Source organism: Capra hircus, chromosome 25 (genome assembly GCF_001704415.2).
Source record: "Capra hircus breed San Clemente chromosome 25, ASM170441v1, whole genome shotgun sequence".
Taxonomy (NCBI): Eukaryota; Metazoa; Chordata; class Mammalia; order Artiodactyla; family Bovidae; genus Capra; species Capra hircus.
In genome coordinates this window covers 10,957,742-10,978,646 of record NC_030832.1, presented here as the reverse complement: position 1 = coordinate 10,978,646, position 20,905 = coordinate 10,957,742, and the positions used below count along the sequence as shown (strand labels likewise).

The following is a 20,905-nucleotide window of genomic DNA, read 5'->3' as shown; positions in this document are numbered from 1 at the left end:
CAACAGCAGGGATCCTCCAATTTCCAACAACATGCCGCTGGCAGGCAGCTTGGGGCTGTCACACTTGCATGCAACTCGGACTTCCAGCAGGAAAAGTGCCCCCCCACCCCCGCACTTTAACCTGATTCTTTCATTTTGCCCTTCTCCAAAGCTCAGAGAAGAAAGTCTGCAGCCAAATGGAGAGAACGGGGAATACCAAGAAGCCGTCCAGTGACTGAAGATGGAAAACATTAGCTGACCTGTGGTTGGCAGAACTTTTCTTCCCAGAGCAGAAGAAGGCTGAACTGCTTTCTTCTCTGAGTCAAGAACTAAGAATGAGCAAGAACTAAGAATGGGCTGTCTGCCTGCGGGGTCCTGGTTTCTGCTCCCAAGCAGCTCAAGGCTGGGGAAGACTTTTTGCCCATGCTAGGACCCCACCCTCTCTTCTCAGAAGACCAACAGAAGTGATGCAAAGGAGTCTCTCATGAAACGACACACTTCAGACTTCTGAAAAGCAACAGCGAGACAGGAAAGTGGCTGTGTCCGGATTTCTGTTTTCACCAGAATTCTCCCTTCAGACCAGAGAACAGAAAAGGAGCAGCTGGCTGGGACTGGGGAACCAGAGAAAGGGAATTACTGCAGCAAAACAGATTCACATCTTAGCCAAGTGTTTCTTTCTTCTGTTGTTTCTCTAACGGTGAGGGTGAAGATGGGCTAAGGCAAACATGCTGAAGAGGGCTCCTTCAGCAGTGTTCAGGGCACTACAGGTAAAGGGAAGGACTTCCACACCTCTCTTCCTTTTTTATGTAATTATTTCCACCCTGCCTCACTTGGAAAAAAAGGAATCTAGCTCCTTGCAGCCTCTAAGGAGGCTGAGGTGGAGTCCTTGATCAAATAGACGCTAAAGGCTTTTCCAAACACGCAGATGAGCCCAGAGACATTCAACAGGGGGGAACCCTTCTATGTTTACCTTCAGGTCTAATTGCTGATCACAAGTCAAGCAGTTCTTAGGTCACTGAGGGCAGCTGTGTGCCAGGCACTGTGCTAACTGCTTTACCTGTCATCCTCTGTTGTCACTTTGTAAAGTGAGTGGATGGATGCCCGTCCCTCCCACCGGCACCTCTCTCTGCAGCCCTTCTATTGCGAGATTGTTATATTTAGCTGGTAGCGTCTGTCCCCTCTAGATTGCGAGGGTGGGGGGTAAATGCAATGTCAAGCCTTGCTCTGCAGCATTTAACACGTGCCTGGCATCTAGCGGACCCTCCCTCCACAGCTTTGGGATAAAGGAATTATGCTACAAAAGGAAAAATCATAAAGTTCCACCTGTTCAGGAAGACAAAAGCAGTAACAGAGAATAATAGTGACTCAAGCGTCCAAGGGGAAGAAAACAGGCCTTTTTGGTTTGGCTTTTTGTTTTCCACCTGTATCAGGCTTTCCCAGAAGCCTTGAGCATCCCAAGAACAGCAGGAGGTGAACGTGTTGTAATCCCCAGAGGTGCCTGCCTCGTGGTGTGGAAAGTTCTCCGGGAAGGAGAGAGCGAAAACAGAGGCCACGGCTCCCGCAGCTTGGCTTATCACGCGGCACAGACACCGACCCGGCTGGAAGGAAACTCAGAAATCGAAGGACCCACTGCCCAGTTCCCGGCAGTGTGGGGGGAGGGGCCTGACGTGAACCCCTTTGTCCTATGTCCCCCACCCCTGGAACGTAACCCATGAGGGCAGAGGCTTCTGATCAGCCCATGTTACTGTGGCTGCCATGCCCATTTCTGTGCTGGGCTCCAACAACTCATCTTTCTCTGCTTAATGAATTCCTCCCTCTCTGCACAGCTTCTGACTCAGAAAGTATAAAGATGGAACCGCGGCTAAAAGCGAACTTGAAGGCCTGAGGGGTAAACCTTCTTAGCACAGAGATGAAAAGGGCTGAGGCACCCAAAGACTGAGGCACAAAAGCATCGCCATCCTCCTATGCAGCCCATCGGACCCTGTGATCTTTTATTAATACAAAAAACCACGGATCTTCCCTGTACGGCATATATAAATATGCTCTGCCAGGATAAACCTTGAAAACTCCTGCCTATGCTGCATGATATCCTTCAGGGGGTGGGGGAACCCCAAAACTGAATGAGTCTTCCTGGGACACCATCTCTTCTCCAAGTCAAGAAAGCCCTGCTGTGGTCCCCAGGAAAGGGGGCTTATTCTAGAACAAAAAAGCTTTGGTGAAACCAAGCAACTGTCTTTACAAAGGAAACCTGGGCAAGTGGAATATGGTACTGTAGCCAGGGCCTCTGGTGGTGAAATTCAAAGGCTGAAATGAACGCCATAGAGCGGACTGACTTCAGCTGTATCTATGCTACTGGCGCTTTTCAAAGGGAAAGATCCAAGGGCTCAGAGAATAAGTGGATTGATGTATAGTTCATGCCAATTCGGTGGCTGTAATGTTGGCTTAAGGAAAAAAAAATAGGTGGATTGTTTTAAGGTCTAATGTGCCTTTGTAAATACTATGGTAGGATATTAAGACAGAGGACCTCAAACTTGTTCGGAAGTTGGGGTATTTGGGGCATAAGAGCAAACATTTGCAAAGGTATAAACTAGGAACTAACTGATAAATGACAAATGTAACCATGTCACGTGGAAGGGACAGAAAGTCAAACCCCACCAGCATAACTGTGTGTTAACACACACACACAGAAACTAAGCAAAACTAGTTAGTAAACAGGTTTTCATTTTGTTTTTCCATTCTATTTGTTGCTGTTTCATCATTTTGCCTCTGGCATGTGTCTGCAGGCAGCCAAGCATTATAACAGGGGCCAGAAGTAAGAAATCTTCGTGGAAGAAAAACTTAAGCTGGGAAAGTTCTGGACATCAATTTTACTTTTGTCCTGAAACCTGGCCAAAGGCTGCCACTTCTTACTTTTATGCCAGAGCACACCTCAGCACCCACCTCAGGACACAGGAACAGAGCATGGAAACCACAGTGTTCAGAGACACAAACCCTTTCAAATAACTTGCATCCAGTCCTATCAAGGGACTACAGTGCTTCTGGCCAGAATCCTGTGTGCAAAATACACACCCAGACCCCTTCCACAAACAAGCGGTGAGAGCCGGGGAACTACACGCAGCTGGTGAACCAGTTTAGCTCCTCCTCTGCGGTCAGAAGTACCCCAGTTCCCAAGCATCTGGGCAGGCTTGGGGACCCTGCTGCTGCTCAAACAAGAGCAGTCACGGCCAATAGGCACCTGCTTTAACAGTTTTCCAAAGCAAACCCACCGCAGGCTGCTCTGGGCTTTGCAGGGCTCTGATGTGTGTGCTGTGGGAAGCTCAGAGTAGAGGCACAGGGCATCCCTGGCTTGGCCGCAGGGGGGCCTTAGTCCACCGTCTCAGGGATGCAGGTGGCTATCCACAAAGGCAAGTTCCTGGTCAGGCTGGGTCCTTCCAAGGCAACTGGCCAATCTGCTCCCTGATTGCTAAAGCTGGACTCCACCCACATTTATAGAATCTGTGCAAACTGGTACCTTGTCCGGAAATGCTTTGGGGTTTGAACATCATGGTTTTTTTTTTAATTGTTTTTTTATAATTACTATTGGCTGCACCATGTGGAACTTCCCCAACCAGGGATCGAACTTGTGCCCCTTGCAGCAGAAGCACAGAGTCTTAACCACTGGACCACTAGGGAATATCTGGAAATCATGTTTCTGAATGAGCTGCTTCTCTGTGTCTTGTTTTCCCATCTATAAAATGGGGAGAATAGCGCTTGCTACCCCACAGAGTTGCTGTGAGGACTGAATGAGCTGCTTTATGTAACACACATAGGCCAGTGAGAGACGGCATTTCCCAAGTGTTATTCATTCACATGTCACCATCCTAAACTTCTTGCTGTTTTCACTATCATGCATGTAGTATTTTTCTTTAAACTGAACCATTTTCTTTCTCAAGTTTACTTTAAAAGGAAACTGCACATCACCATGCTAAATGGAAAAATAGAATCCTGGGCAGGCAGCACTAGTGGTAAAGAACCCACCTGCCAAAGCAGGAGATAAGAGATGCAGGTTCGATCCCTGGGTCGGGAAGATCCCCTGGAGGAGGGCGTGGCAACCCACTCCAGTGTTCCTGCCTGGGAAATCCCATGGACAGAGGAGCCTGGCTACAGTCCATAGGGTCGCAAAGAGTCAAAGAGACTAAAGTCAGACATGACTGAAGCGACTTAGCAAGCATGCCAGCCATAAGTAGAAGGCGGCACAAAGTTGGGTTATTTTTATAATACCTACAACGAAAGAAAACAACGTAGCTCACTGAGATAGAGTCTGCTGCCTGTTGAAGGTGTTGATCCTGGGTCTTCCTCGGTCTCTGCTAAGAGGCAAAACCAGAGTGTGTTCAAGGCCCTGAGGCCACAGGGAGACTTCTTCCTCTACATCATTGCCAGTGATAGAGGAGCTGTGGTCATCACCCTGCAGAACCTGTCACGGGATGTCCAATCTCTGTCACTGCAAAACTTCACTAAGCACAGAGAAGGCCACACAGAAGACCATCTAGCTTCCTGCCACTCCGGGAGAGACTGATCTAAATGGGCCCCATCTGGCACTTCCTGTGATGGTGGAAATGTTCTCTATCTATGTCGTCCAATGTGGCAGCCACCAGCCACACGTGGCTATGAAGCACCTGAAGCGCTGATGGCATGTCTGAGGGACTCGAGTGAAATTTCAATTAAGTCAAATTTGAATGGCCACATGAGGCTAGCAGCTGTTGGATGGGACAGCACAGATCTGCTGGAAAAGCTACACATGCTGTTCCTTTCGTCTGGGCTCTCCGAATGGACTTAAGGGCCTTTTCATGGTTATGCACTTAGCTTCCTTGGAGGGAGATCGCAAGTGAACCTGAGGGTGATCTGTTGCAGGGATGTAACAGGGCTTCATCTGCCATGTCGTCTATCACTGTTTAGTCTAAAGTCCCGTAGGGACATTTCTTTCAGAGCTCTCTTTGAGGAACTGACATACCTTCTTCCAATTAGTGACAGACTTGCCCAAAATAGCTGCATTTCCATTTTCACACTGGCTGCCAGGAAGCACAAAGGGAAACTTTCAAACTAATGAGAGGAACCATGTAGGCTCTCATTATAAACATACATATATGTATGTATACCTATATGTGTGACTTCCAGTGTTCCCTTAATGAAAGCACTCTTAGTTTACATTTACTCTGATTCCAATATTTTATTTCTATTTTATCACTCTTTGTTGAGTTTCTCTAGAAATTATCTCAAATCTTCTGTGGAATTATATAAAATGCATTTTTAAGCTAGTAAAAATAAAGTCCAACGGTACCAGTACTTTAAATGAGTCACCCTCTCTCCAATTATCGTTTATCGTTTAAAAATCAACAAAGTCAAAACAAAGCCCACTGTAACAAAGCCTTTTGTGAAAGCTTCCAGACACATGCTCAGAATCTGTTCTTGAGGCACTGACCAGAAGCACTGTTTGCTGAAAGGAGAGAGAGAGCTGCCTTCCAGAAATGCTGCTCCATACTACTCCAAGAGCAGAGGGGATTTTCAGAGAGCCCGCAGCATGGGATGAGGTTGCTGGGTGATGCAGGGGTGGTGCAGGGGTGATGTGGGGCCTGCCAGGCCCACAGCTCCATGTGATCTGGGCCTCGTCCTCTGCACAACGGGCTGGATCACACCTAGGAAAGCTCTGGAAACTCTGGTCAAGCACGGGGTGAGTGCAGCTCGAACGCCGCCATGACCACTGTGGGAACAATCTCCCGGGCAACGGCATATGTGCTGTGTTGATCTCGTTCCATAACAGACTTCTGGTCACTGAAAACGGCCCTGTGACTTGCTAGGGGGAGGTGGAGGAGGAGTCAGAAACAAAAGGTCAAGGAAACCTCTCCAGGGAGCTCACATTTCAATTTTGCTCTAAAATAAAGCTGTCAAATAATAATGTCAAAGACATTACTTTGCCAACAAAGGTCCGTCTAGTCAAGACTATGGTTTTTCCAGTGGTCATGTATGGATGTGAGAGTTGGACTGTGAAGAAAGCTGAGCGCTGAAGAATTGATGCTTTTGAACTGTGGTGTTGGAGAAGACTCTTGAGAGTCCCTTGAACTGCAAGGAGATCCAACCAGTCCATTCTGAAGGAGATCAGTCCTGTGTGTTCTTTGGAAGGACTGATGCTAAAGCTTAAACTCCAATACCTGAGCCACCTCATGCGAAGAGTTAACTCATTGGAAAAGACCCTGATGCTGGGAGGGATTGGGGGCAGGGGGAGAAGGGGACAACAGAGGATGAGATGGCTGGATGGCATCACGGACATTAGTTTTAGTGAACTCCGGCAGCTGGTGATGGACAGGGAGGCCTGGCGTGCTGCGATCATGGGGTCGCAAACAGTCAGACACGACTGAGCGACTGAACTGAACTGAAAGCAGTCTGCTTCCCTCTCTTCCTCCTCCAGGCAACATCCCAACTTTCTGACGATCACAAAGCAGAAGTTATAGGACGTTCACGTAAGAGCATGTCTTCTTGGTTTGGGATAAAAAGGAGAAGAGAACATTCAGAAATCTGTCATCTCCAATTCTCTTTTCAAGCCAGAGCTGAGAGCATCGCGAACACGTAGATTCCCTAACATTTACCAAAGTACTATTGTCGCCCGGCCAAACAGCAAACTAATATGACATTCTAGTGCAAACTTCCTCGCCAAACTCTAGCTCATCTGTCCAGAAGATTTCAGGTGAGAGGCGTGTAGCATGCTCAGGCCCATCCCTACATAACCCAACCCATGCCCACTGCCAGTCCCATCACCCATGACCAAAGGCAGCGGCCAGCTCAGAAGATGAGAAACGAATCTCAAGTGCCTGCTAGGTACCATGCATTCCTCGTCCTGAGAGAAGCTTTCCAAAGTAAGCATTATTATGATTTCCACTTTACAGATAAGGAAACTTATATTTACCTAAACATAAAAGTGAAACCAGGGCCCCTCTTCTCAAGTTCAACATCCTTTCAGCCCTACCCCAGTCTCCCGGAGAAATGCCTTAACAGCGGAGAAAACTTCTTCAATGGTCAATTCCCCACTAAGAAAAATGACAAAAACAAAACCAGACCAAGGTTTTTCACAGAGCTCATGGGAATAGGAACAAAACCTAATGAAAGCTGTTGTGATACAAGATGACAGTGGAGCCAGAAGCAGTTAAGAGTCAAAGCTGAAAGCCAAACAGCCCCAGCACAAAACACCAATGGCTGGAGTTCAGTTAAGAAGAGAAAGAAGAAAGAAAAAAGAGGGAAAGCAGGCGGGGCTGGAAAAGACATCAGAAAATCAGAGAAAAGATGGAAAACCAGGGTCCCAATTGTTGGGGCAAAATCAGCTCTAAAGCAAAGGTTCCCCTTGTCCCAGACACTCAATCCCCAACTGGGTGTAGGCTGGCCGGCTCTACCCCAGGAGGCACATTGAACATCACTTGACAACTGTCTGTTGCCCCTTCTCTTCACCGAGTGGCCTCTGCAGTGTTGCCTTGCCCCTCCCTCAGTAACAAGGTCAGATGAGGTTAACTCCAACCCCCTTGCCAGTGGAGGTGGGGGGGGGGGTCACATGATTTGAACCTGGCCCATCACAGAAGTCCATCACTCTACCCCAGGGTTCAGGGATGTGCCTGGGATCCAAGACAGACCCTTGAGAGATGCCCAGACTGGCTGAGAGTCTGATGCTTCCGGGAGCTGCCTGGTCCACCTACAGAGAGAACTAGCCTGAAAAGGATGTCCTGGCAAAGGAAAGAGGAGAAAATAGTGGCAGGTTCCTGACCACCGGTCCAGCCAAGCCTGGGGCCAAACCCATGCCCAGACAAGCCATCAAAGCCCTGCTTTTCTGCTCAAGCGGCCTGAGCTGAGTGGTCACAGCCACATCAGGAAGCCCGGCCAACACGAGGAAGCACCCCCAGCCTCCTCCTGTCTCATGGAAGGACCGCTGCCTCGGGGAGGTTGGGCAGGTAGATGCTGGTGTTGGGAGGCCGTGGCTTCTCCGTATGGCACTCCACACTCCACCACCAAGATGTAAAAGCTCCAGAGAATAACAAGCAAGTGTGGGCTCCACCCTGGCAGTGGCATCTAACTGAAAACCAGGTAATTACCTGATACACATGGAAGGCGTTGGCAGCTTTGCCCCGGAGAAACACTGATGGGATCCAGACGTTGATCAGAGCTCGGTTTGATCTAAACAGAAGAAAGATCGAAACTGGTCATTTCAATTTACCAAAAAAGGGAGGATGCTATTAATTTTCTCCTCTAAGAGGCACACAATGTATGTCAACATGTATTACACCTGATAGGAGACTAAAGGAGCAGTTTACAGTTTCATTACTTGGTCGCCCAAGATTATTTTTAAGGGACTTAGTTTAAAATGCTTGAGTGTGCGTGTGTGTAAAATTTATAGATGCAGTTCATGTTCTGGACTGAGAGACAGCTGCCCCTCAGTTCCTACTACCTGAGTGACGGCGGCCGGTAATTTATCTGAACCTCATCTTGCTCATCTGAAGAGGGGGCTGATCACGGGAAGACTCCACGAGGCTAGGTAGGGTCAAGAGCGCTCATGCTCACAGGGTTTCTAGAGTGTTTGGAGGATTCGTGCAGTGTCCTCACAGTGCCCACTGTAAACCCTGACCCCCATTTTAAGGGGGGCGGTGCTTCTCCGGTGGCTGTCTGTATGCAGAATCTGCCTGCTAATGCAGGAGACCCAGGTTCAATCCCTGGGTCAGGAAGATCTCCTGGGGGAGGAAACAGTAACCCATTCCAGTATTCTTGTCTGGAAAATTCCATGAACAGAGGAGCCTTATGGGCTACAGTCCATGGGGTCGCAAGAGTTGGACACAACTTAGTGACTAAACCTGCATCATCACCTCATTTTAAGATCAGACTCCATGAAAACAACACTCATGGCCATGCAAGCAATGGCTGTTTGGGGTTGGGGAAGGGAATTTCAGAAAGTCAGGCACCAATAACCACTCTTGCAGCTTTTCCAAAAACACTGTGTGGCTTGAATAGAGGAAGTTTTGTTTTTATTTCCATTACTCGAAGAGGTGGGTCAAAGAGGATCCTGCTGCAATTTACAAGAGTGTTCTGCCTATATTTTCCCCTAAGAGTTTTGTTTGCTTGATTTTACTTATTTACGGCTGTCAGGTCTTCACTGTTGCCTGGGCTTCGCTCGCAGCAGGCTCTCTTCCCTGGTTGCCATGCGCAAGCTCCTCACGGGAGCAGCTTCTTCAGCTGCAGGCACGGCTCCAGGGTGCTCAGGCTTCAGTGGCTGCGGCTCTTGGGCTCCAGGGCACGGGCTCAGTTGCTCAGTAGCTGGGGTGCCTGGGCTTAGGTGTTCCTCGGGATGTGGCATCTGTCCAGACCAGGAAACTGAACCCATGTCTCCAGAATTCTTTACCACTGAGCCACCAGGGAAGCCTACCGCTAAGAGTTGTAAGTGTCTGGCCTTATATTTAGGCCTTTAACCCATTTTGAGTTTATTTTTGTTTATGATGTTAGGGAGTGTTCTAATTTCATTCTTTCACATGCACCCGCCCAGGTTTTCCCAGCACTCCTTATTGAAGAGGCTGTCTTTTCTCCACTGGATACTCTTGCCTCCTCTGTCAAATATAAGGTATCCACAGGTGTGTGGGGTTTGTCCCTGGGCTTTCTATTCTGTTCTGTTGATTGATTTTTCTGCCTTTGTGCCAGTACCACACTGTCTTGATGACTGTAGCTTTGTGGTATAATCTGAAGTCAGGGTTGAATAAAGCAAGATTTAAATTCAAATGCAGAATCATTTACTGCACATGTACCGTGGTCAGACCCATGCTTTCACCCAGATCATCTCAGTTGATCCTCGCAGGCTACTTGAGAGAACTTCAAGGGTTCTTTCAGTAGCGTGACAGTTGTGCCTTACTGGATGACTTTAACCACACTCTTGAGTCGTGGGTGCACACGCCCACCATCACCACTCTTCCACAGCTGTATCAACATGCAGAGCTGATAAGCTGTCACTGAAACTTCCAGATCACTCCTACCAGCTCTCCTAACAGTATTGTGCATTTCTGGAAGGGCTGGGAGGTCCCAGTCCTTGCTTCCATTCAGAGCCATTTCAGGGATAAACGCTTTTCCTCAAGCTCTCCTTCTCTCTAAAGAGCAGCTCATAAAAATTCGCCAGCCTCTTGTGCTTGGAACACGGTTTGACACGCTGATGATGGAAGATTCCATGACTCAACAGCCTCACAACCTCCAGGGTAAAGAGCATTTCGTTTTCACAAAGAAATGATTCTCTCCTGAAACACCATTTCTTCTAAGCTCTGAGCCAAGGCACTGACCCCCTTCATGGGGCAAAATAAGGTCTATTGATCACCTCCCTGGGGATCTGAGTACAACCTGTAATTCTGATCCACTGAATTGACTTGGGTATCTACAACACCTCTCCTGGAAAGACCCCCAAAACTGTGCTAGTGATCACTGTTCCCCCTTCATTTCTGTCAGCCAGGGGAAGGGTGCAGAAGTGTAACTAATACTCCTGTTTTCATGAACCTCCCAGGATGGGTGAGGTCTGGACAACCTCACAGGAGATCACGCAGGCTGGTTAGGTGTGTTCCCCTTTCAGAGTCTGTATCACACTGTATTAGAATTGACTGTTTACGTGACCATCTCTCTCCTACATTTACTAGTGTGGGTTAAGTGAATACAATCATGACCCTGTGTGTGGAAGACCAGATAAGCTGGAGAAATCCAGTCCACCAGGGCAGCTGGTATGAAGAGAGGGTGGGGCGGGGGAGGCTGGGGATGGAGCCAAGGTCAGCCAGGGCCTTCCCTGCAAGGACAGGTGGGATCTGCAGCTCCATCTCAAGGGAGGGAATGGCACTCCCCTCTGGCTTTAGTGGAGACGAGCACCCTGGGGGGAGGAGGAGGAGGATGTGGCTGGTCTGTGCTGATTTAGCCCCTCCACCAGGACCTAGCAGGGCACCTCCCACGGCAGGCAGTGATGAATTCCTGCTTCAATAATGAGTCCCTTCCACCTCATGAGTGGCCCGTCTCTGGGATCCCCTATTTGGCTTTCACCTTTCTCCCCAGCTGGTCCCCCCTTGCCCTCCACCAGGCTGCCATTCATGACCCTCTTTCATGCTAATCCCCCTCCACTCATCCCCCAAAGAGCCAGCGGAGACAAACCTGTCTTTTACTATAACTTCCACGACCCCACTCACCAGCACTCAGGGCCTCTTGATCCCCCCTGCCTCTAATCTCTACCTCCACCTCACAAGGCCAGCTGTGATCTGCACCTTATAAATGAGAAAACTCAGGCCCAGAGAGGTTAAGCAGCTCACCCGAGGTCACACAGCTAAGGTTTCAACTTGGCTCAGCCTGGCTCTAACAAAGTGCTCTTCCAATGCCCCCCCTTCTCTCTCCAGAAGCAGAGGGACAGACGACACCATCTCCTGGGGAGGCTAAAGCTTCCTCCACTCAGCACATCTGAATGAGAAGAGGGAGGTTCTGCTTGACCCTGACTCGGGACTCACTCCACTCTCTTCCACAACCCCACGGGACTATTCAGTCCAAAAACCAAGGCAACTCAATCAGAAAAAGTCAGTCTGAAGATCAACCAAATAGCCTAGGGGTTATCGACAGAGGCACCAGAAAGAATTAAATCCAATCAAAAATCAGACCAAGGTACTGAACGCTTGTGTCTCCAAAAACCCTGGGGCTGCAAACTCAAAACTGGAACAGGAGACACCCAGACGATGGAACCAGTGAAGTGGGCAGGAGTGGGGACTGAGGCGAGTGGAGGGGCACACGCCCCATACAGCACAGGCAGTTGCCGGTCAGCTCCAGCTGATGGTGGCCTTGCTGGGATTTCTTCTTTTAAAGAAAATGGAGAAATTTAAATTTTCACGTGGCATCTTCCAACTCTTAAATGTCAGCCAAAAAGATTAAATTGTTTTTCAACACCCATGGAGGGAGACTAAAAACACATCGAAAGGCCAGACGCAGGCTACAGGTGGACAACTCCCCAACTCTACAATAACCAAATCAGCCGTGCAGATTCAAACAGTCTTTTTTTTTTTTTTTTTTTTTTTTTGGGCTGTAGTCTCCTGGGACGTGAGCCAAGCAACAAGAGTCCTATTTCTAAAAGGGCCTTCATGAGCAAGCGCTGTGGACTTACATTTCAAAATCCGACAAACTCTGGTCTTCGGATGTTTGACTCAAATCTCCGGGCACCTGCCATCAGGAGAGAGGGGAGGGAGAGAGAGAAAACACATCATGGTTACCATGGTTTGCATAATCACAGGAAATTCTGCCTCAATGGTCCCTGAACATCTCCTGTTCAGAATGAGGGGAAGAAGCAGTTACTGGAAAACAGTAAGAGAGTTAGTGGAAGGATGGTTAGAGACGGAGTTACAGTAATAAAAATATGCCACCATGAAAGATCTCAATTACCTTCATGGGAAAAAAAAGGCTGTTAATCCCACTGAGATCATTGTGGGCATGAAAAAGCATGTAATTTTGAAGCTGGAGAGGCCTAATTAGGAGCTGAGAGGTGAGACATCAAACACACAATGGCAAAAAACAGTCACCGTGACCAGGATGATGGTCATATACACAGACACACCTGGTGTGCAAACACAGAGGCCAATTTCTGTCCCCCAAGATGGCTCCATCCTTTCCCCTCTCGTGTGCGGGCAGTTTAAGGCAGCTGAGTATGGCCTTCTCCTCTGACTCAGAAGGGCCCCATGAGAACAGGACTGGGTGCAGGACGCTAAACCGCCTGGTGGGATGGTAATTCTCGCCGACAGCAGACAGCCGGCGCTGGCAGGTGCTCAGTCAGCCGTGATGTTACCAGACCCTGGGAGTGAGCTTCCTTTTGTGACAGGATCGTATGCGAACTGGAGGTGACTTCCCCGGTGGGCCTGTGGTTAAGGATCTGCCTGCCAATTCAGGGGACACACGTCCTGGGGCAACTAGGCCCACGTGCCCCAATACTGAAGCCCTTGCGCCCAACAGCCTGTGCTCAGCAACCGAAGTCACTGCGAGAAGCAGCACTCCAACTAGAGAGTCGCCCCCACTCGCCACCGCCAGGGAGAGCCCACGCGCAGCAGTGAGCACCCAGCACCGCCAAAAGGTGAGAATGCATGGTTTTTAAAAGAGAAAAGGAATGTGAACTGGACAGAATTTAAGACTGGGGGTCAAAACTGAGAGGACTCCAATGGAACAGAGAAGGGGTAGAGGTGATGAGGGAAACGGGCCCTTCGTTTCACACTGTGCACCGTCAGGGCGTTTCGGTTACTTTCGATCATCATTAATTGTGGTGAACGGGCACCTCCCTGGTGGTCCAGTGACTAAGACTCTGTGCTCGCAAGGCAGGGTGCCCGAGTTCAATCCCTAGTTGGGGAACTAGATCCCATATGCTGCAACTAAGAATCAGCGCAGCCAAATGAGTAACTTTTTAAACGATTTTTTTAAACTGTGATAAAAATTCTGGGGGTGGGTAATGTCCCCCAGATGAGGGAACAGAGGCTCGCAGAAGCTGAACTTGTCCAAGGCCGTACACGTAGGATGGGGAGACAAATTCAGCTCTGTTTCACTTTCAAGGCTTTTCTACTACCAACCCTTAGCAAACAAGAGGAAAAGCCAGCTCAAAGGTGACGGGAGGAGGAGAGGCTTGACAAAGCTCTGCCTGAACAGAGGATAAGAAGACACTAGGAGGCAGTCTCTAAAGAAACAGCAGGCTCCTCTGGGAGGCAGGAAGAGGGAATATTAAGCAGCCTGGGCTCTGGCACCACATGGCTCCTGATCGAGTCCTGAGCCCCTAACAGCGTGGTCGCGAGCAGGTCGCTTGACTTCTCTGTGTTGTACCGTCCTTGTCGGTGAAATGGGTGTAATGGTCAAAGGCACAGGGCTATTCTGAGCACAAGAGGGGCTGACACGTCTTGTGTGTGTGGAACAGTGCCAGGCAGGCGGGGGGGTCTCCCTGATTGACCTGTACGCTAAAATATGACAACATGGGGCTTTCCCTGTGGCTCAGCTGGTAAAGAATCTGCCTGCAATGCAGGAGACCTGGGTTTGTTCCCTGGGTTGAGAAGATCCCCTGGAAAAGAGAACTAGATATAGTCCATTGGGACGCAAAGAGTCAGACACGACTGAGTGACTTTCACTCGCTCACTCACTGAATAACATGACAGCTACTGAGAGGGAACAGCAGTGTGCTATCCTTGACACCAGACACTAATCTGCCGACAACCCTAGGGGTGTCTCACCCTCTATTCGGCAGCCCAGAAGGAAGATGGCCAAGCTGAGCCCTTTCCAGGTTCCTGGAGCTAATAAGCAATTCAACTGGGCTCTGGGCAGCAGGCTTTGCTAAGGAGCTGATGCTGAGAGAGCCTCTGAAACCCAGCAAAGAGAAACCTGCCTAACCATTTCAGAAAAACATCAGTTTCTTTCTTTCTTTTTTTTTCTTGTTTAAGTGGAGGATCACTGCTTTACAATGTTGTGCTGGTTTCCACCATACACCACCACCAATCAGCCGTGTGATACTCGCTCAGTAGTGTCTCTTTTGGACCCTATGGACTGTAGCCCGCCAGGCTCCTCTGTCCATGGAGATATATATGTATAACCTCTCTCCCTTGAGCCTCCCTTCCCCTACTCCACCAACCCCACCCCTCCAGGTTGTCACAGCGCCATGCTGGGCTCCCTGTGTTATCCAGCAGCTTCCCCAGCTGTCTGTTTCACACGCTGTAGGGTATACACGTCAGTGTTACTCTCTCAATTCGTCCCATCCTCTCCTTCCCGTGCTGTGTCTACAAGCCCATCTTCTACGCCTGCATCTCTGTTACTGACCTGCAAACAGCTTAACCAGTACCACTGTTCTAGGCTCCATATATATGTGTCAATATATGGTGCTTGCTTTTCTCTTTCTGACTCATTTCACTCTGTATAACAAGCTCTAGGTTCATCCACCTCAGTTCAACTGAGTCACATTCATTCCTTTTATGGCTGAGTAATATTCCATTGCACACACACACACACACACACACACACACACACACACACACACACACACATATATATATATGACAGTTTCTTTATCCAGTCATCTGTCAGTGGACATCTAGGTTGCTTCCATGTCTTGGCTATTGTAAATAGTGCTGCAATGAACAAAAGACCAGGAACTCCCTAGGCTGGGAGTTGGGGTGGCCCTTTTGTTAGAGGGGCCACCCCAACTGTCATTTTCCTCAGGGTGTTTAGGGTGAGAGCAGGTACAATCCCTTGGGGGAAGCCATGAGGTTGTGTGTACCAAGATCCCTAAAACATCTCCATCCTTTGACCCAGAAATCACACTCCCGGGATTTATCCAAAGGAAACAAAGATGTCAACAAAAATTTACATTGAAGATGATTCCTCTTTCCAAGCTTAGACAAGTAAAAGAAAAAAGAATCTAACGGTACAACTAAAGAGGAATGATTCAAGAAATTATGACATGTCCATAGGAGATGCCTGGTTTTAAAAAATGAGTTATACACATAAATACACACACACACACACTCATGAGGGTACAAGCACAAAAGTAACTCTGGGAAAGTATGTAAGAAAACAGCAACACTGATAAGAGATTAGGAGTGGGACTGGGGAGAAAAATGACGCTTATTTTTTATTCGCTATCTTTATGTAAGATTAAAAAAAAATGATCGAGTGAACTGCTTTAAAAGAATTTAAAGGTGCTTTTGAAGAATGAGATAGCATTCCATGTGCAGTTAGGAAAACATCTAAAAGAGAAACCGTAACAGGAAAGCGAGAGCAGGCTCCAGATGGTGGGTGTAATACATACCTTGGGTGCAAAAATGGGGAAGGAAGAATGTCAAGTTGTTGCTATTTATTTTTGCATTAGGAAGGTACAGAAGCGAAGTTCAAGGCACCAACCAAAGGGGCACCAGCCCTGGGGGCAGGGCCTGGACAGCAGGGTGGGAGCAGGGCTATTCATTCACCACCCCTTTATATCTACTATTTGAGTTTTGAAATAATCTAATATCCATCAAAAATGCAAACTAAAATGTATTATCCCACCAAAGAGTGTTCTTGACCAATTTGTAATGGCACAGAATAAAAGCTCCTGTTCTCTGTTTAATAAAATGCTACTACGGAATTCCCTGATGGTCCAGGCGGTAGGACTTCACACTTTCCCTGCTAAGTGCGCTTAAGCACGAACACTGGAGTGGGCAGCCTATCCCTGTCTCCAGGGGATCTTCCCAATCCAGGAATCAAACAGGGGTCTCTGGCACTGCAGGCAGATTCTTTACCAGCTGAGATACCAGGACCCGGATTTAATTCCTGGTCAGGGAACTAGGATCCCAAAAGCTGTGCGGCACAACCAAAAAAAAAAAATTTTTTTTCAAAGCTGCTATTAACATGAACTGCAAATACCCAGTATGTGTCCTAGATAAAACTAGCAATGACTGTGGATCAGTAGGGTGCGGGTGGAAGAGATCCGAAAGACAGTGGGGTGTCAGAGAGAGGGCACTCAGATGAATCTGTAGCACGTGTCTGGACTTCTCTTTACTTTCTCCGAGGAAGATGCATTAATCCTGTAACCACTAACAGATACGTCTGTATCGCATTACTGTGTAAAGTAAAAAACATTCTTTCCAATCCTCCTCCACTGGATGGGAGGGCCTATGTCTTCGAGTCTTCCTTGCATCGAGGCAAGAGGGCTGAGGGCAGCTCTGAAGCCCATCTTCCAAACACCACTCTCCCCCTGCTGCTTCCACATGGAACCCAGTGCCTTCTCTGGAACTCGCTTCTCTGAGTTTACCTCTGCACCTAAGCCATCACTTTGCTGACAAAGGTCTGTTGAATCAAAGCCTTTTGACTTTTGGTTTTTCCAATAGTCATGTATGGATGTGAGAGTTGAACTGTAAAGAAGGCTGAGCACCAAAGAACTGATGCTTTCAAACTGGTGCTGGAGAAGACTCTTGAGACTCCCTTGGACTGCAAGGAGATCAGACCAGTCCATCCTAAAGGAAATCAGTCCTGAATTTTCATTGGAAGGACTGATGCTGAAGCTAAAGTTCCAATACTTCGGCCACCTGACACAAAGAGCCGACTCACTGGAAAAGACCCTAATGCTGGGAAAGACTGAAGGCAGGAGGAGAAGGGGATGACAGAGGATGAGATGGTTGGATGGCATCACCGACTCAGCGGATATGAGCTTGAGCAAACTCTGGGAGACAGTGAAGGACAGGGAAGCCTGTGGTGCTGCAGTCCATGGGGTCACAAAGAGTCAGACAGGACTGAGCGACTGAACAACAACAAGGCTAGGAGAAGCTTCCTTGGCACGACGTGAATCAGGCAAACAGATCAGAGGCAGGACTCCCAGACAGTGAAGGCACCAGCGGCATCTTCACACTGCCTTTTGAGTGCAGCCTTGTCTCGGTTTGGACAGGAACAAAGCTTGGACAGTGGGAACCTCGTTTACAAAAAGAAAAGTTTTGATTACCTCTCCCACCAGGCTGAGGGGAAGGGTGGCCAGAAGGACCAAAACAAAAGACAAGTTGAGGTCTTTAAGGACAGATGCCATTCATTCTACAGTAATGTGAACAAAGAGCTTCTTCAAAATGATCAATTTTTAAAAGAAGGTAGATGTATGGCAAAAACCACCACAATATTGTAAGGCAATTATCCTCCAATTAAAATAAATTTTTTTTTTAAAAAAAAGGAGGTATTTTCCTGACAGATAACTTTCCTTTGGGTATGCTTGGCATGCTGTAGTCCACGGGGTCTCAAAGTGTCAGACATGACTTAGCAACTGAACAAAACAAGTGCTTGTTTGTAGGGATACTCTTGGACAGTGGGTGTAAGAACCTGAGAGCTGTTAAATCCTTCCCAGTCAGGAGCGTTTCTTCTAATTGGTGGCATTACTGGCATCAGCAAGTCAGGAGACACGAGTCAGCCTCAGTTTCAGGGAGGCTGGCTGGAAAAAGAACCCATGAACTTTCTGACCTTGGTGGATCTATCTTGAAAACAAGGCCTGGGTCGACAGCAAGTGCAGGATGACCGCTGATGGCAAACCTTGTTCACCAGCTTAACCAGCTGTCTTTTCACACTGTCTACAGAGACTGGAGAGGGAGCATCTGAGGGTTACACCAATCATCCCGAAAGCTGATTTGACTTCCAGTTCTGGCCGTGAAAGAAGTGTGGGGCAGAGATTTTGTACGAAAAATCAGCTTTCTATTGATACTGGCCACAAACACCCTCATGCCTTCCTGAAGCCCCGGGACTCTTGGAGGACATGTCTCCATGATGGAGCCTTCTCTTCGGTTCCCACCAACACAGAGCGTGAGAAAGCATGGTCATCCTCACTTCCTCTCCCTGGCCCCACAGAGGAGGTGGCTCACCATCTGGGCTGCGATCTACGCAGGAGGGTCGGGGGGCAGTATGCTAGTTCGCAGGGAAAGGCAGAGCCTGTGGCTGGAGACACAGGGCAGCCAGGATTTCGGGGCCTTTCTGGAGTGAACACCCCAGGTGCTGCACACATTAGCGTGTAGGGACAGGCGAAACCCACAGACAATCAGAACCCTTTTTCATCTCTAGGTACACAAGGCAGCCTTCATTGATTACCTGAGAGGTCACGCGGCTCTCTGAAGGCCCTGCTAGAAAGCAACAGAGATGCTGGCTGGAGGGGAAGCCAAAGCGTGGCGAACGCCTTTTGTTGATGTTCAGTCGCTCAGTCGTGTCTGACTCTGTGACCCCATGGACTGCAGCACGACAGGCTTCCCTGTCCTTCACTATCTCTCAGAGTTTGCTCAAACTCATGTCCACTGAGTCAGTGATGCTATGTAACGATTTCATCCTCTGTCACCGCCTTCTCCTCCTGCCTTCAATCTTTCCCAGTATCAGGGTCTTTTCCCATGAATCAGCTCTAAGCATCCAGCGGCCAAAGCTGAATGCCTATGCACCAATGTATTCACCCGCTTAATCCTCCAATAAACACATGAAGCAAGTATTACTGCAAGTCACATTGCCCTCCTTTCTTTCCCCAGCCTGTGTGCAGCTGGCTCTTCTCCCATCTTTCAAGATTCAGCTAAAAGAGGACTTCCTGTGAGACACCTTCCTGACCACCAGAAGCACACCCTCTGCTGCCGCCCTGTACCGTCCCCGGGGCTCAGGCTGCAACTGGTTGCTCCCTGCAAGCTCGGGGACAGCAGCCTCCATGTCTTCTTGTTCACACTGGCCCTGGCACACTGTGGACACTGACTGAGCATCTGGGCTGAGGAAGCAAGGGAATGATGAAGGAAGCTCCATTTCCATGGAAGTGTCAATCAAGCCTCCAACTGCTCTGGAGCAAATCCACAGTCGTCACGCATGAGAAGGATGAGCTAGTTTGGAGATAAGAGGAACCAAAGGAAGAGAATCACAGTCTTTGTCTTCTAATTACAGGGCTCTCGGATTCACTGCTCGGAAGACGAGGGAAAAGGGAGACAATACAGGACAGTGAATCTTGGTCCCAACCATGAAATGACACCCATAATTTATATCTTCCAGGCGCTTTCTCACACACCCCCTCTTTTCAAATAGCCTTCCCCAAAGAGATTAGCTCTCACTTTGCACTGCCAGAAATGACAACTATTTCCCATTCCACCAATACCTGCTTTCTCATCTCACTTTTCAAGAAGGAACAACACATCAGATGCACGGCTGTCTCCAGCTTGGTCGGCTGGGCCAGGGGACAGCCCTACGCTCTCCTCACGTCCCCAGGAGGGAGGCAGCTGCCTGGTCTGGACCACTTTCAGGGTTCTGTGCTTATCTGTTAATTTGCTCTTCTGTTTGTACAAATATACAATTAGAGGCGTCAGCAGAGGCCAAAGACTCTCTGCTGGGAATAAAGAACTGGCAAACAAGAACTTTAAAGAGTCTTTACTTCTGTCCTCTGAGTAGTCCTGGAAGCCTGCACAAACGCAGCCTGGCACACTTCTGTAAACTTTTTTTGGATGTGTTTGTTTTTCTCCAAAGACTCTGAGGGTCTCAAGGACCATATTCTCAGGGCCCCAGATAATATCAGGTACATACTAATCGCTTGGAGCATGTTTCCCGTGGATGAATAGACACACAGATGAACAAACAGATGAGGGACAGGATGGTGGATGAGAGCAGAAACAAGAGGGTCAGGTTGGGAGAGAATTATCTAATTTACTGAGAATGGACATCTAGTTTTTTTCCCCAAGTGATTAAGCTGCATGGACAACATCTGTTCAAAGGGTTTACTAAGTGCCATTTACTCTCACTGCTTAGGGACAGAATTCAAGGGCACTGGGGCCCAGCAGTCCCCACCCACGACTGAAGCTCCAGCTGCTCCAGCAAAGATGTACACACCCTCGTTACTTAGACGTTTAGCCCACCAATCCACATTAGGTTCTTCTTATGGCCCTGGCACTCTGGGTACCAGGGAGTTGGCAGAGGAGACAAAGGGACACACAGTCCATCCAGGGAGACAGTCTTGAAACAACTGATAACACAATTATGGTGTGAAAAGTCCACAGAGAACAACCAGGCTCACTAAGTGTCTGGGAAGGCGACAGGGAGAGGGGTTTGGAGGGACTGCGGTGAGAGCTGGGGCTTGAAGGAGCACAGCAAGGCTCTGGCCTTTGCTCAGTGGAGGGAAACCTCCAAGCAGATTTAAGCAAGAGAGAGACTGGAAGAGACCCCATCCAAATAAGTCACTCTGGCTGCAGAGGAAAGAACGGGCAACAGGTAAGAAGAACAGCCAGGAGGCTGCTGAGCAAGCGTGTGTGTACATACACACACGTGTGCATGCGTGCACTATCTCGATTCTGCACGCTGGATCATTTGCCAACCTGTCTGCCCACCACCTTTTCATTGACAGATTTTTTTTTTTTTAAGGAGGACCTCTTAGAAGAAATCCACAACTGTCTACAGC

The 20,905-nt window shown here is 48.5% G+C and overlaps 1 protein-coding gene across 2 annotated transcripts in view; it reads right to left on the bottom strand.

The window, feature by feature from the left end:
- Positions 1-20,905, bottom strand: part of SNX29 (sorting nexin 29) — a 603,176-nt gene that overhangs the window by 187,415 nt on the left and 394,856 nt on the right. For both annotated transcript variants that reach the window (XM_018040633.1, XM_018040634.1), the window contains 2 exons: positions 12,143-12,198; positions 8,088-8,169 (listed from right to left, as the gene is read on the bottom strand). In XM_018040633.1, the coding sequence (XP_017896122.1) occupies positions 8,088-8,169; positions 12,143-12,198 (138 nt within the window). The remainder of the gene's footprint in view (positions 1-8,087; positions 8,170-12,142; positions 12,199-20,905) is intronic.